This window comes from Drosophila montana, unplaced genomic scaffold, assembly GCF_035044405.1.
Source record: "Drosophila montana isolate Dmon_TW-CO22-7 unplaced genomic scaffold, ASM3504440v1 contig_176_1, whole genome shotgun sequence".
Taxonomy (NCBI): Eukaryota; Metazoa; Arthropoda; class Insecta; order Diptera; family Drosophilidae; genus Drosophila; species Drosophila montana.
The window spans coordinates 9,591-18,693 of record NW_026996698.1 but is presented as its reverse complement, the minus strand read 5'-3'; the positions used below and the strand labels follow the sequence as shown (position 1 = coordinate 18,693).

At 43.4% G+C, this 9,103-nt stretch overlaps 1 protein-coding gene across 1 annotated transcript; it reads right to left on the bottom strand.

Annotated features, from left to right (window-relative positions):
• Positions 1 to 3,611: 3,611 nt before the first annotated feature.
• On the bottom strand, positions 3,612 to 6,906 carry LOC135441070 (uncharacterized). The gene is made up of 3 exons (XM_064700527.1): positions 6,864 to 6,906; positions 3,929 to 4,269; positions 3,612 to 3,833 (listed from the first exon to the last, which is right to left on the bottom strand). Exons 1-3 carry the CDS (start codon positions 6,904 to 6,906, stop codon positions 3,612 to 3,614), a joined length of 606 nt encoding a protein of 201 aa, XP_064556597.1.
• Positions 6,907 to 9,103: the final 2,197 nt, after the last annotated feature.

Genomic DNA, 9,103 nt, shown 5'->3' with positions numbered 1-9,103 from the left:
ATGTAATCCACAAACAGATTTTTATCATTTATCATATGGTCTGAGGCTCTAGAATCCAATATGAATGAGACGTTACTTTCATCTATCTCTATATATAAAAATGTTTGTCCTGACTGACTGACTGACTGACTGATTGGTGATCAACGCACAGCCCAAACCGTAAGAGCTAGGAAGCTAAATTTTCACTGTAGCTACCTTATGTGATGTAGGTGCACGTTAAGACGGGGTTTCGGGAAATTCCACCCGCAAGTGTGGCAAAATCGCGAAAACCGTTTGTATGTAACTTGTTTGTTTACCATCCGATCGGCTTCAAACTCATTTTCAAAGCTCTACATAAGAATGTAATGAATACGTGTTTCAGCGATTTGGGAAATTCCACTCGCAACAGTGGTAAATTTTCGGAAAACGTTTGTATGAAAGTTATTTGTTTACCGTCCGATCAGTTTCAAAATCATTTCAAATTTTTTTTATACCAGCTGGTTGTATATATAATGTATTGAATAATTAGGAAGACAATCGTTTTGTCAACCACTAATAAATAAATAAAAAAATAAAAAAATAAAATAACCTATTGGAATATTGCCTTCCAATCACACACATTAAATAATAATAACACTTAGTTATGTTTTATGTTCGTTTTGATATTTATTATTTGGATTACTGAGCGCGTCAACTTGTTTGTTCAGAGGCTGCACCAAAAGTGAGACTAAATGCTTTTAGCAATTCAGTATCAAGACTAAGTTCAAAATAAACAAAATTTTTGGGTGGACGTACTTCCCATCCGCTACGAGTGGTAATAATGGGGTGTTGGTTGCTGCAATTAGTTGCAAGTGAAGATGATGTTGCATCGTTTGCTTCTAAGTAAGCTGCCTTAACACGGCCGATAGTTACAGCGTTATGCTTGCCGTTGATATTGATTAAAAATTTCTTATCGTTGCGGCTGATAACTAGAAATGTCCCCTCGTAAGGTGCTTTGAGCGGCGCTTTGACTGTGTCATCAAGTAGGAAAATGTGTGTACATGTTTTGAGATCCTTTTGCACGAATACTTTGGTAATAGCGTGTTGTGATTTATTTACAGGCTTCAGCTGGGACATAGTTGAACGAAGGTGCTTGATGAATTCACTTCCGATGTACTCTTCGGCAGGTTTCTGGAAAAATTCACCCGTCAGCTTTAAAGTTGTCCCGTAAACTATTTCAGCTGGAGACGCGTTGAGATCTTCTTTAAATGTTGCTCGTAGTACGATGGGCAGGCTGTCGGTCCAGCTGGAATCCGTGTGACATTTAATGGCGGTCTTCAGCGTCCTGTACATTCTTTCTACTATGCCGTTGGCTTGTGAGTGTAATGTTGTTGCTTGCAGATGCTTGGATCCCGTCAACTGTGTAAGCTCCTTAAACAATTTAGACTCGAGCTGTCTGCCTTGATCGGTAGTTGTGTTTGTTGACTTTTGACTGTAGCGCGCTTGAATTGAAGACTTGCTTACGATTGCTCTGTGTAATATATGAACGGATTCGTTTTGACGAAATATCGCAGTATAACAATGTGTTTGAGTCGTCAAGTTGGATTTGTTTAAGCTGTAGGGAAGAATGCTCAATAAACTGTTGCAATCCCGCATCTGCTTGTTGACATAAGGCTAGTTCCTTAAAATCTATGTGATCGTCGTTAAAGATCGCTTCAACTCTGGACAGCGTATCTGCGATGACGTTGTGTTTGCGATGTGCTGGATATCCGTTGTATATTCGCTGATAAAGCTGAGTTGTCTAGTTTGCTTTGGTGTCGATTTGTCTGGGTTCTGCTGAAAAGCAAAGGTAAGCGGCTTATGGTCGGTCATTACTGTGCAGCTGCGCCCTACGGTTATATATGCAAAGTATTTGACGGACAGAAAAATCGCCAGCAACTCACGGTCATAAGTACTTTGCTTTTTCTGCGATTCCGATATCCGTTTAGAGAAGAAATCGAGTGGCTTGAGGGATCCGCTTCGCAACTCACTCAAGGCTGCGCCCACGCAGACGTTACTCGCGTCAACTTGCAGTACCAGTTAAGCATTTGCGGACGGATGCGCTAATGTTGTCACGCGTGGTAACTCGGTCTTGCACTGCCCGAACATCTGGTCTGCTTCGGCGTCCCACACTATTGGAATCTTGTACTTATTTTTGTCGCCTATGATTAGCTTTTGCAGCTGTCCTTGCTTAAAAGCTGCATTAGGTAAACATCGTCTGTACACATTCATTGCAGAAAAATTTGGAAGTAAAGGAGTGGTGGGTAACTTGGTTTTTTCTTTAGTTTTAGATGCTCGATCTCACAAAACAGTTCACGGCTGTGTTCCAATTAGGTGGCTTGGGACTGTCATACGACAGTGCTTTTAATTCAGGCATACGGATTTTAATCTGCTACCGCTTCGGCGGTGCCCTTTTTTATTGCCCTTGGCCAATTTTGGGGTCGTTAACTGCCTTCATAGATACTCATCTAACGTGATTCGTATCAACATGTAGTGTTTTGTTTTAAAAAAAGAAAAACTGAATTCTTCAAGTCAACCAACTTAGTTTCCTTCCGGGGTCCTTTTGATTCTATTGTTGCTGTTGTCCCTTTTGTTGCTGTTGTTAGTTTTGTCAGGTCCATCGATCCTTTGCTGGTCCTGCAATCTTCGGATTGCATGTCACGACCGGACTTGGATTTGACCTCTTAGATTTGACATTTCTTGTTTGGGGAAGGCAAGTTATTTCAAACATTATAATAAACTACCACTATTTAAGTTAGGCTCTCTAGGCTCGTTTGATAATCGGCTATTGTTCGGGAATTATAATATTTACTTTTATGAATATTATTTTTTTTAATATCCTTGCAAAGGGTATTATAATTTTGTCATGATATATATAGTTTATATTCTTGATCAGTATCAACAGCCGACTCGATATAGCCATATGCGTCTGTCCGTCTGTCTGTTTCTATGCTATGCTCTATGAACTAATATCTCAGTTTTAAAGCTATCTTTATGAAACTTTGCAGAAGTGCCTCTTTCTGTTGTACGCAGAGCATATGTCGGATCTGGATCTGACCACAATATCATATAGCTGCCATAGGAACGATCGGTCAAAACGTAGGTTCTTGTATGAAAAACTTTTTGATCATTTAGATATCTTGACCAAACTCGGAATTTATTGGATTTACTATGCTCCCTCCATTTACATCGGACTACTATATCATATAGCTGCCAAAGGAGCAATCGGTCGAAAATTAAGTTGTTTTATGGAAAATGATTTTTGAAAAACTATATTATTTTATATAATTAAACAAATTGAGATCTGTGGTGGCTTTAAAAGACTGCTGAGCGTTTTAGTGCGTATCGCTTTGATGTAATTCGACAACTGAAGTTATATAGAGTTATGCTAAGGCGGCGAAGCGAGGCGAATTCGCTCCAAAGCGAGTGATAAAGCTTTATTGCGCTCTCGCTCCGCCCTAAACCTAACTTACACTAGACTTCATGTTTTTCAAATTCATTTTTAAAATTAATGCGCAGATCTGCGCCAACACCGGCCACCATGAAGCGCTTGGGGGCTTCATTCCATGGGTAGCCGAGCCAACTTGTGGATCGGCCTTTTAAAATTTCCGCCACTAGCCGAGATTAGCAGAGATTAACTCTGCCACTCTAACGACGCCGTCCTCTCCTGCGTGCACTTCCGTCACTCTGCCGTTCAGCCACTGCTGGGGCGGCAGATTATCCTCGGCGACGACCACCAGCTCTCCCACGACGACGTTTGGCAGGCGACGGTGCCACTTGCTCCGCACTTGGAGTCCGAGCACATACTCCTTTGACCATCGCCGCCAAAACTGTTGCTTGAGCAACGAGACAGCTCGCCATCGATTCAAGCAGGTGAGACCCGCTGGTCCGGGGTCCCCTCTGCTGGCAGAGCCCGCAATGGGCCTCCCACCAGTAGGTGGCCTGGCGTTAGAGCCTCGCCATCGCTTAGGTCCTCGCTTATTGCTCCCAGGGGCCTGGAATTGAGGACGGCTTCTACTGCGACAAGAGTCGCCTGCAGCTCCTCGGCCGTTAGCAGCAGGCTGCCTACCGTCCGTAGGAGTAGGTGATTTGCAGACTTCACACCTGCCTCCCACAGACCCCCGAAGTGCGGAGCTCTTGGCGGTATGAACGCAAATTCGTGAATTGCGTCCGCCTCTTCCTCGATTCGAGCTCGCAACTGCAGGAACTGGCGACTTGCTCCTACGAAGTTCGTCGCCTTGTCGCAATGGACGGTCTCGACGGCCGACGAGCCTTTGAAAAGCCATTAAAAATGTATTAGTAGATAAGTCAGATACTAGTTCTAAGTGAACCGCTTTGGAGGCGAAGCAAACAAACAGTGCTATGTACGACTTATACGTTGGCTTTTCACGCATTCGAAAAGTCGTGCTAATTGGGCCACAAAAATCGACGCCACGAGAAAATGCGGAGGTCGAGTCATTGCTGGTAAATTTCCCATAATTTGTGTTAGCAGGCGAGCTTTGCATTTAAAGCAACGGATACATGATCTCACTGTCTGACGACAGACCTCTTGAGCGTTGATTAGCCAAAGTCGCTCACGAAGAAGGCTCACGAGTGCTCTTGGGCCAGCATGACAATTCGTCAAATGCAGGTATCTAATAAAGCTTCTAGCGAATTGCGAGCTTTTTTTTAAAAGTAGCGGAAGCTTGGCATCATATGAAAAAGGAGCATTTACAAGTCGTCCCCCTACTCGCAACAACGAAAAGGAGCACCAAGTTCCATTATACTTGTGTTTAAATGGAATAAGACGCTGCAGGCTATGACCCACGCGTGTGCCCTTTCGAACTCTATATATGTCATCTTTAAATTCAACTTGTTGGATGACTTCAACCATTTTCTCGAAAGTTTCTTTCCTTTCGAGCGCCGTAGTGATACTCTCAAATTGTACTTCTCGATTTTTACATTTTTGAATAAAGTGGAACACATAAGCAAGCACTCTCAGCAGCCTGGCATGTGATGAAAAGCTATCGATAGTTGCCAAGATATCTGGTCGGTCTACCATAGCTGCTACTCCAACAGCTGCTTTGCGGACTTCTAGAGTTCGCATCTCATCTGTCATCAGATGCTGGTTAATCGGCCAGGATTCTCTTGGTTCCTTCAAAAATGAAGGCCCATCAAACCACATCGACGCAAGTAATTCATCGACATCGCAGCCTCTTGAAACAATATCTGCTGGGTTTTGCTTTGTAGGTACATGGCGCCATTCAGCTTTCTCTATCCATTCTTGGATTTCAGCCACTCGATTTGACACAAATGTTGCCAAAGACGAAGGATGTGACCAAATCCAAAGAAGCGTGACTTCAGAATCAGACCAAAGAACCGTCTTTTCAAACAGTAATCTTATGAGATTTCTGATTCGATGACAAAGATCTGCGAGAAGGTGAGCTGCACACAGCTCAAGTCGGGGAAGAGTCTTCGTCTTGAGGGGGCTACTTTAGATTTGGATGTCAACAACGAAATTCGGCAACCTTCTGCAGTGTGGCTGCGTATATATACGCATGCGCCAATCGCTCTTATTGAGGCGTCGGCAAAACCATGTATCTCGATCGGTGAAGTTGGCTCTGTAAGTCAGAGTAGATAATCAGAGTAGATATCAGTTGCTGCCACGAGTTATCCGAACCCTGAAGGACAGATTCATCCCAGTCTAACTTCTGAAGCCAGAGCTCTTGGAGTAGGATTTTTGCCTTGATTATCAGAGGGCTTAACAAGCCAAGCTGGTCAAATAGCCGCGATGTCACCAAGAGAATGTTCCGTTTTGTCGCTCTAAGACCCATGAATGAATCGTCAACCTTAAATTGAAGGGCATCTTCATTCGGCAACCACATCACGCCAAGTGTTTTGGTTGTGTCAGACTCTGAGATCGTTATCGACTTAGCTGCGTTTGTTGCGGAGAGCTCAGGAGAATTCGATAACCATTTGGTTAGTTCGAAACCTGCGCTTTAGAGTATTTGCGACACTACAGACTTAATTGTCTGAAGGTTCTCTACGAATGCAGCACCATTTAGTAGATCATCGACGTGCCTGATAACGTCAGCAGCTTTAGGGTGTGATGATTCGCTCATCTCACTTAGCTTTGTTAAACACCGTATTGCCAAAAACGGGCAGGCGCAGTGCCGTAAGTTACGGTGTTTAACCTGAAGAGTCAGATGGGTTCTTTCTCCACACTACGAGCTGGAAATCTCGATCCGCTTCGTGCACCATGACCTGCCTATACATCTTTTTGATGTCAGCTGTCAACGCATATTTGTGGAGTTGAAATCGAAGCAGAGTCGAGTACAGCTCCACTTGAATGGTCAGTCCAACCAGTAGAAGGTCATTCAACGCAATTTGAGACGATGTCCGATAGGACGCGTCGAAAACAACGCGTAACTTTGTCGATGTGCTTTGTGGTCTTAAAACACACTGATGCGGAGTGAAGTAGTGTGGAGTTCTTGGAATCTGATCATCTATTTTAGACATGTGACCTAAAGTTAAATATTCCTCCGTGAATTCCAAGTACATGCGCTTAAGCTTAGCAACCTCAAAGGAGTTACCAAGCTGAATGGGATCTGATTTAAATGGCAGTCTTACTTTAAATCTACCTGAAGGCAGTATTTCCAAATTATCTTGAAAGTGGCTCTCACATAAATGCTGTTTAACTGTTCGGACCTTTTTGGCTGAAGGCAACTCTACCATTGACCAAAATTTCTGCAATGTTTTGTCTATCTTCTTGGCAACTCAGATTGACAGCATAAGTCTTCTCATGACTTAACTGTAACGCCCTGATACAATCCAGCCAACAAGAGTCTTTTGCAGAATCGGACAATTCGGACCTTGTTTAATCTGACCGACAGACAGCAGCTCAAAGAACGTCTCAGCTCCGATGAGCATGTCGAATTTGTGTGGCTTATCTAAATGATCAGTATGATCAGCCAATTGCAAGTTCTCAGGGATTTTCCAACCACTGACAATGACCGTATGGAAGGTTGGTAACCAGAACTGGTCTTCAAAATCCACAAATCTAATGAGAACTCACTGCAATTGACTCGCGACTTCACCACTGTATGAATCTACTTTCTTGAGTATTGTATTGAGCAATCCCAACACTATCAGACACATTCGCATGCATAGCATGTGAAGTCGACGGTTGATCCTGTGCGGAATCAAGGGGTGGTGGTAACGCTCGAGTGTCAGAAACGGCAGAGTATCGATGCAACAGTGGGTTCTGTGAACGACTGCATACTCTGCACTTGTTTGTCTTACATTTGGCAACAGTGTGCGTTGAGCAATCCCAAGTAAGCTGATACTGGCCTCTTCTCTACGCAGCTGCAATCGTTGTGCTAGCTCGTCTGATACTAAATTAATTTATGATCCAGAATCAAGTAAAGCTCTAGCCAAAATGAACTCGCCACTTCTCGTTTTAATGCTATCGACTGCGGTAGCTAGGTTTACGCTATCAGACACATTCGAATGCATAGCATGTAAAGTCGATGGTTGATCCTGTGCGGAAGAAACGGCAGAGTATCCATGCAACAGTGTGTTATGAGAACGACTGCATACTTTGTACTTGTTTGCCTTACATTTGGCAACAGTGTGCCCCTTCCGAAGGCAATTGATGCATAAAGGAGCCGCCTTAGCGAACTCAAACCGCTGTTGTACTGATAACGCAGAGCCGCAATATAAACATTTTGGGGTCACTTGATCGTTTCTTCCACTAGCCACAGAACACGAAAACGAACATCGATTGTTGCTTTTGGAAACAGACGTTGAATCTGGCCTCGGGCCATCGGACGAAGCCTTGGCTGATTCTTCAGCATAAAGGTGTTGGTATCTACGATTCAAGGCTGTTTCACAATCACTCCATAGTGGAATGATTGCATAATCGAGTTGATCTTCCCATTTTCGTCTGGTCATTGGGTCAACTTTGTTCATAACGAGGTGAATGAGAATCGCGTTAAAAATCTTTTTGTTATCAACTATTGACAGGAGCGAGCCATAGATGGCGGAGTCAGTGTCAATCATTGATCTCAATGATGCCGCAGAAGGCTGCGTTATTTTTGGCAGGCTAAAGAGAGCCGAAATATTTTCATTAAATATTAGACATTCATTGTCGTATACTCTCTTTAGGCTGTCCAATGCTTTTAAATAAGGCATGCTCGGTGACTTGAAACGCTCTAACAGTGCCTAGAGCTTCACCTGAGAGATATGAGATAAGATGATTGAATTTCTCTATGCACGAGATCGCATGATCGTTATGAAAAAGAGTTTCGAACAGGCTTATAAGATTCTTAAGCTCGGAGTATTTTCCACTAAACTTGGGAAGTGCCAGATGCGGAAGACGTGTGCGTGAAGCCGCAATGGGCATGCCTGTAGTCGTTGCAGGACTTAATGTCTTGATAACGGACCTTAGAGGAGCCTTTGTCGTTATACAAAGTTCACGATACTCATCATCTGGGTCAAAAGTTTCCATCTATATATTAATAAAGCGTAAGGGAGCGAGCGTCTCTTGACCGAAACGCGCCACCGAAAAATGCGTACAAAAACAATTGCACAGCCACCGCTTCGCACAAAGCGGAACGAAAATAACGGGCTGCAGCTGGCTTGCTTTGTACGTGTATATGTATGCGTGTACTGCACTTATATACAAGCGCTTGGTCTTGGACAACTGTATAATTTACAGTGGTTGCGAGTGATGGCAAGAAGGGGGGAACGACAAAGCTAAGCGAAATGATAGTATAGAGACAATTAATTTTTGACACTAATTATCATTCGCTCAGAAGCACAAATTCGCACAAATACTAAATTATATGTAGGAATCTCCAAAGCGGTTAGTAAGTGCATGCAAATTTTAATTATGCTCAACTACTTTACATATGTGCCAAGAATTGAAAGCGTTGGCTTCATTAGCGCAACCAAACCAATAGAGTTGGGCTTTCAATTTTTAGCACAGTACCTGCTGTTCCGGACGCAGGAGAACTGTGGTGGCTTTAAAAGACTGCTAAGCGTTTTAGTGCGTATCGCTTTGATGTAATTCGACAACTGAATAGAAGCCAGAGTTATGCTTAGACGGCGATGCGAGGCGAGTTCG

Coding starts and splice junctions, on each gene's coding strand:
- LOC135441070 (XM_064700527.1), bottom strand. CDS start 6,906: ATGCTCATCGGAGCTGAGACGTTCTTTGAGCTGCTGTCTGTCG. Junction 4,270..6,863: donor CTTTGAGCTGCTGTCTGTCG/GTCAGATTAAAC, acceptor GGCTTTTCAAAG/GCTCGTCGGCCGTCGAGACC. Junction 3,834..3,928: donor TAACGCCAGGCCACCTACTG/GTGGGAGGCCCA, acceptor TCGTTGCTCAAG/CAACAGTTTTGGCGGCGATG.